The sequence below is a fragment of the Priapulus caudatus genome, unplaced genomic scaffold (genome assembly GCF_000485595.1).
Source record: "Priapulus caudatus unplaced genomic scaffold, Priapulus_caudatus-5.0.1 Scaffold543, whole genome shotgun sequence".
NCBI lineage: Eukaryota > Metazoa > Priapulida > Priapulimorpha > Priapulimorphida > Priapulidae > Priapulus > Priapulus caudatus.
In genome coordinates, this window is record NW_014577604.1 from 78,173 (window position 1) to 85,168 (window position 6,996).

At 50.8% G+C, this 6,996-nt stretch overlaps 1 protein-coding gene across 1 annotated transcript in view; it reads left to right on the forward strand.

Moving 5' to 3' along the window:
* Nucleotides 1–5,620, forward strand: part of LOC106811480 (pre-mRNA-splicing factor ISY1 homolog) — a 16,905-nt gene extending 11,285 nt beyond the window's left edge. The window contains exon 7 of the mRNA XM_014815117.1: nt 5,254–5,620. Within this exon, the coding sequence (XP_014670603.1) occupies nt 5,254–5,450 (197 nt within the window). The 3' untranslated portion in view covers nt 5,451–5,620. The remainder of the gene's footprint in view (nt 1–5,253) is intronic.
* The last annotated feature ends 1,376 nt before the right edge of the window (nt 5,621–6,996 follow it).

The window sequence follows — 6,996 nt, forward strand, 5'->3', positions numbered from 1 at the left end:
TAGGCCTGTAGCGTCGTTCGCGCGACTTTATTAGGCCTGTAGCGTCGTTCGCGCGACTTTATTAGGCCTGTAGCGTCGTGCGCGCGACATCGCTAGGCCTATCGGTCTCTCGTGAGATGGGGCAGACCTGGGTGACAGACTCTACACCCCACAGAGTCTACACTCCTTTGTAAATCTGTAAATATGAGGATTGTGCAGCGAAAGAAGCAGGTTGCTGCCATTGTCCGTAGCCTTAGGTCAACATAACGGATGGAGTCTCTCTTATATTATATAGGAAGCCTTGCACAGTCGGCGTTTTTTACGGACCAACGGATTTCTAGTGTCGCTACGTTGTACATATTACCGGTGGCTAGGTTTATGCTGCCTGTCACCGCTCGATGGCCGTTCGCGCAAGCCCCAGTCTCTACTTCAGCGCGTGTACCCATGATAACCTGTTTCATTTTGTTACTCGTAAACTTGGTAGTGACGTAACAGTTGTGCACGAGTGCATACGTGTGGTAACGTATGTGTGTATATGTGCGTATGTGTGCATATATGTGTACATGTATGCGTACTTGTCTTGTGTACGTGTGTATGGAGAGGGGCCCCTTCCCTTTCATCCGGGACTCTCATGCACACAGATTTGAGCGTCTGTTTCGATTGCGTAATGTAGAGTATGCATTTCATTCACTGTTCCTTTGTCTGTCTGTGCCGTCACCATGGTTTCGTGCAACGAGGCAAGAGGGCCGAGCAAGTGCATTCCACAGCCATCGTGTTAAATAATCGATACTAAGAGCTGGCGAATAAAACTGTCACCGACACGTTACGTGTAATGTGTTTTTATCGTGCAGAAGGTTGTTTTTTTGAGAAACGATACCAATGTACTCGCAAAACACGATCGACGGGGCATGCGACACAGCCGAAGAAATGACAACGATCGAAAGTCGTCAAGGACATGAAACGAATTTACTGACGATGACTATAATGCTGAGCTTACCGACAAAAACAATCACACCGTCATCCGATTACAATTCTCAAGATTTCGATTCTGCGCCGGTACTGGCGCGACCACACACATACACGTGTAGTAGTTTCCACTGCTCAGCAGTGGGTTAGAAGTACAAACAAATTACTCCAATACAAAACTAATAAACCGTCGGAATATACAATTCCGTACAAAAATAAATGCACACGACTGCAACGCGCGACAGCAGAGGGCGCTCACCCATCTACTCTCACCAGGTGGCGAGGGTGGACACCGGGAAATGTTTGCGCGAAAAATTCGGGAAGGTGTCACGGGAAATCACAGAGTTGCACCAGCCACTGAGGGAAGCAGGATGCGAGAGGAGTAAACGAACACCTGGTGATATCAAATCAACGATCGAATTCGTGATCGCGTCGTTCGGCCGCCGTTACGACCTTGAAACGTGCGCTCCTCGTTCCTCGCTAATGCCACTGTTCACCTGTAGATGGCGCTGACAAAGAAAAGCGAATGTGTACGTATACGGTTCGCTTTTCTATCACAAGGTGGTGCTCTCACCGTCTCCAGCCGCGGGACTGCGGTCCTGCGTACTGCTCGTAATAATGCGATGCTAATGAGATGCAAACTTTTCACGCGAGCGGGTCAAAACATTGAGAAGCGACATTTGAGATTCCAGAAACTTATATACATTGAACCAGGAGTGTATCAATATTGATACACTCCTGATTGAACGATAACTCAGTCCCTAACCCTTCGATTTTACGACAACAGCAGAGATTGCATGAGAGAGGCCATGTACGGTACAGTCCGTGACTCCACCCTTCCAATAACACCCCGCTGCCCATCACCAACCCCTCCTCGACCACCACCGCGATATCGTTCCCCTCCTACTCTAGGGCTTGCTGGCGAATTTTCCTTACAGAAGCAGGATTGCAAATAATTAAGGGCCATACTGCCACGATTCGTCGTAAGCCAATCTTACCACGGCCGCTTCCGAAAATGCGAAACGAAGACGTCGAAATTCTTTCCCTCGTGAGATTACGTAGGGCGCGTTTGTTTGGTTGGATCCACGGATCTCGATCCGATGGATTCGTTGATCTGACTGTTCACTTGATCTCGATCCACCGAACCCAACCCTGCTAGCGAGGCGGATTCGAACGGGATCCAATATGGCGGCCTGCGCCACAGCCAATCACAGCTTGTTCTTTGTTATAAACCATCCCGTGATAGGTCACAGCGAAACGTGAACCGGTGAAAGTGAGTTTTGCATTTGTTTGGTCGGATCAGGATCATATGATCTCGATCAGACGGATTCGTCCCAAACAAACGCGCCTGTAAACTTCGCTCACAGAGTTCAACACCTGTTAATTATAAACTGTACAGTACACGCGATCGATCGGGACACGCGCCTCGCCACTCCTGCTACTAAAACTATATTCCCCCCCCCCTCCCCCCCGCACGAAGAACGAAGGAGTTCCCACGCAAAAATAACGCGCGCATAAAACGCTCACGACTAAGATCACGATTAACGTACGACCGAGAGTACGCGAAACGTGTTTACAGCAGACAAACCGATAGTACGATGTCGAGAGTATACGTGATCATGGTTAAGACGACTCGTTTGGCGACAAGGCGGTTTAAATGCCCGCGCGCCTTCAAACCTGCCAGCAACCTATGAGCGTGTACATAAAACAAGTGTACGTGCATTACCGAGATCACCTTGCACAGACTATACACTACAAGAGCGCCATCCACTGTTGGTTTTATCGCCCTGGAGCACATAGGGCAAGGGTTATTAACCTGTGGTCCATGGACCCCTTTGGGGTCTGTGGATGGTGGATGGGCTTCAGGGGGGGGGGGGCGTAAACTAGGCGCATAAAAATAATTGTGTACTTGTTGAGAATTCGAATTCCAATTGAGAAATTCGTAACTTCATAATTTTGTCGTTTGAGAAAAAGTTAACGTTGAGACGAATTTTGTTTTTGAACACAGCCCCCTGGTCACTACTTTCGGCAAAAGCGTTTGGACGGACGGACAATCGTAGCTATCCACGTAACAACAGAACCAGGATTGGGAAGCACATTAAGATCAATCCAAATGTCTACCCAAATACAACCACCCCTCCCGGTACTACTGCTACTCCCGGAAGAGTTGGACCACTCCCGGTACTACTGCTACTCCCAGAAGAGTTGGGTCGAGTCGGGTCGGTTGCGCGTGCCTCCTCGTGTACGTTTCCGCAAATGCGTTCTAAAAGCAAACTACTTCATCTACATGTCAAAGCCGTCATTGCTTGACGACTCTAAACCCCGCGCCCGCCTCTGGCGCCGGTTATACAAATAACGGGTCGCCGCGAGAAACGACCGCCCAACAAAGGTTCCTGCTTCGTGCCGAACCCTACCAAATCTCGCCTGGCGTCTCTAAAAATCGGCCGATCGATCAGACTCGCAGGAACAACCCCCGTAGATTTCGGCGGGGCAACGCACGCCGCAACCGCAGAGCAGGTGACATATTACATGTCCCGCTAGCCGTGCCACCGTCTCACGACCGATCATCCCCGTGTCCAACGACCGCCCGTGCTCTCACGAGTCGCTCTAAAACCGGTTTTCCTACGGGAGGATGAGGGGAATAAAACCGAACCTCCGCGTTCCTTGACGCACGGGAGATGGCAACGCCGGCGCCGGTTATACAAATAACGAGTCGCCGCGAGAAACGACCGCCCCACGCAGGTTCCTGCTTCGTGCCGAACCCTACCAAATCTCGCCCGGCGTCTCTAAAAATCAAGGATCGATCGGACGCAGGAACAACCACCGTAGATTTCGGTGCGAGAAGGCGGGACCTCCCCGCCATCTCCCACCAACACCGAACCGACGATGGCGAAACTCCGTCGACACGCGGCGGCGCCCCCTATACCCGCTGGTGTCCGTTGATCGCGACGAGACCGCGGCGCGGCGGCCGCGTCGCCACCGGCGGCGGCTGCATCATGTTCATCTCGCTCTCGTCGCCGCCGCCGGCGTCAGCGTCGTCAGCGCCATCTAGCGACTGCTCCCAGACGCTGCGCAGCGCGACGTAGATCATGACGAGATTCTTGATGAGGAAGACGGAGACGTCGCTGTAATAGACGTGCCAGAGCCAGACGCGCAGCACAGCGTACGGCACGTCGACGAGGAGCAGGTACGCGAGCGTGTGCGCCGTCCGCGCGCGCGCCGGCGCCACCTTGCGGCCGAAGTGCGAACCGCTGAGGCCGAGCAGCGTGACGGCGGGCAGGAGGAAGTTGATGCAGCCGAACGCGGCGACGGCGCGCGTGACGGAGAACGGCAGCAGCACGTGCGACTCGAGCGTGAAGAGCACGTCGAGTAGCGTCACGCTGTCGAATATGTCCATGGTGACGCCACCTGCGGGAAGAAAAACGAGACTACGCGTTAAAACGTTTTTTTCTCTCAAATTTTCGAAAAATCGCTGTGACCTGAGCTCGTGAACTCTTTTGTGCGCTTTTATTTTTCGCCGTTAGGTGGCGCCACATTGCAAGTCATGAACGTTCTCAAACCAGTGTGTGGCCGGATTTGTCGCTCGACCCCCCCTCCCTCGCGAAACCACTCTGGTCGCCGCGACGACGCGCTCTGGTCGCCGCGACGACGCGCTCTGGTCGCCGCGACGACGCACTCACCTATCATGTAGGATATGTAGGCCTGGCGTGCGGAGTTAGGCTTCGCGTCGTGGTGGCAGACGACGTAGAGCAGGAAGATGATCGCTGTGACGGCGAGGATCGTACGCAGGACGTTCGGTCCGTACCTCTCGCTGTCCTGAAACCCAACGACTGATTCCGTGAGAGAGTTATCGGTATTATTCCCGCGGTCCCAGCGTAGTAAATCGTAGGTATTATAAGGCTAGTAAATGACGAATTTCCCTTGTTTATTGATGTCACACTCCTCCCTATTATCTACTCCTGATATTATATACTCCTGATCGTATGTATACACAGTGCTCCCAGCCTCCCACCCATTACTGAATTAACAGTAGTAGCAAAAGTAGCATTTGCGACAGGCCCTTCGGTTTTAGGGGCCCCGTCGTTTTAGGGGTCCCGTAATATCATGAACTGTCTAATAATTAAATTTTGTTTAAAAAAAAAGTTGTTAAGTTACCCTTATGTGTTTTAATATGTATGTGATTTTATTTAGGGCCCCTTTATAACGTATGCTACAGGCCGCGCACTAGCTTAATCCGGCCCTGCATGCTCCCACCTGTTGGGAATCTGCCGTTAGTGTTTAACTGTGACACTGTTCTCTCTACTGCAGCCATCAGCGCGGCCGTATCGAAGTGGCAGGCGGAGAAGGAAGCTGGCCTCATGGAGACGTCTGAGGGAAAGCCGGAGGAGGAAGAGGAAGAGGACATCTACGCTGTGGCTCCGGAAGCTGAGGTGATGCAGACTTGCACGGAGGCGCGCACCTGGACAATCACTCGTACACAAACACGAACGCGTGCGCATGCATAAATAAACACGCGCGCGTGCGCACGCATACACACAGACAGGCATGCACACGCACCCATGCTCTACAATAATACTCTACTTTGAAGTGCATCTCTGTATGTAGATAGTCACATGATTTTCCCAGGAAAAAGATAGACAATATACCTACACGCGCAAACACACATCTACTATATAATAGTAGAAAGAGCCGAAGTGTCGTTTTCCGTATCTCCTCCGAAACCGTGCCACGTGTGCTCACGCGAATCGAGCTGGGGCCCCTTCTGGACGTCCCGAATACATTCCGCTACGTTGAAACGCGATTTTTCGATGGTAAAGTGACTTCTTGAAGCAATTTTCTAAAAAGTTATGTACCCGAAGAAACTTCGGCATTCAGCGGAAACCCGCACCAAATTTTAAGATCGCCAAATCCGCACGCGCACACACGCACACACCAAAGCCATTGCGGCTGCGCACTGCCGCGCACAGCTGTGAGGCGAAAATTTAAGAGAAACCCCAACGAGAGTTGTGTGTGTGCGTGTGCGTGCGCGTGCGCGTGTATGTGTGTACGCGCCCGTGTGTGTGTGTAAATGTGGTATGAGTGTGCGTGGGTGCGCGTGTGATTGTGCGTGCGCATGCCCGTATATATGTGTGTGAATACGGTGCGTGCGTGCGTGCGCGCGTGTGTGCAAACATTTGACAACGGGAGGTGTAACCGTGCCCGCGCTTACCCGGCTCCCAATGCTCTCACATTTTTAGACGCCGTTTCGATTGTCTAAGTCTAAGAGCACACACACACCACACTATATATACCATAACCTTTTGAAATTGTGTTAAACTATTAATGTGTTTTCTCACGGGTTTGAATGATAATATAGCTATACTAAATGTAGATTAAAGGTATAATAATAAGAATTTAATTAGGTGGAGCCTGCCAGGGGCGTAGCCAGGATTTTCAAAGTTGTAGGCACGACTATCTGAGCGGAGCGGCACCATGGGTTGGCGCGGAGCGTGCAAGAAAATTTTTGGTTTTACAAACCCCCCAGATGGCTGAAAACGGCCCTTCCCGAGTGTTCATTCTGGTTCCCTGGCCTCTTGCTAACTTGAGACACCTCATTCAATATCACTTTTAAACCCAAAAAACAAACGAGTTAAAATAGTGTTACGAACGAGTTAAAATGTTAAAAAACTGACAAGATCGGATCCTAGTCTTTTTCGGCGGGTAGAGTGTTGAATGAAAAGGCACACGATAGAAATGACAGCCTAGATGACAGAAGAATAGGTCACCTAATTTAGCCATATTCTTGCTACGTTCATTTCAATAGTTTTTCCTGTCTAGACTCTTAAACTCGTCCAGCAAGCTTATGGATTTGAATTATGGGTGTTTTAAAAAAAAAGATAACTTGGCCAAAAAAAGTGTAGGTCCCCGGGCCTACAGTGCTACATACTGGCTACGCCCCTGCCTGCACCTAGCATAGCAAGCCACACTAAACGCACGCACGCACACCGGCACACGCACACACCAAAAAGATAGCGCGTGCGGTGTATAAAAAGAGTATGTATATATATATAT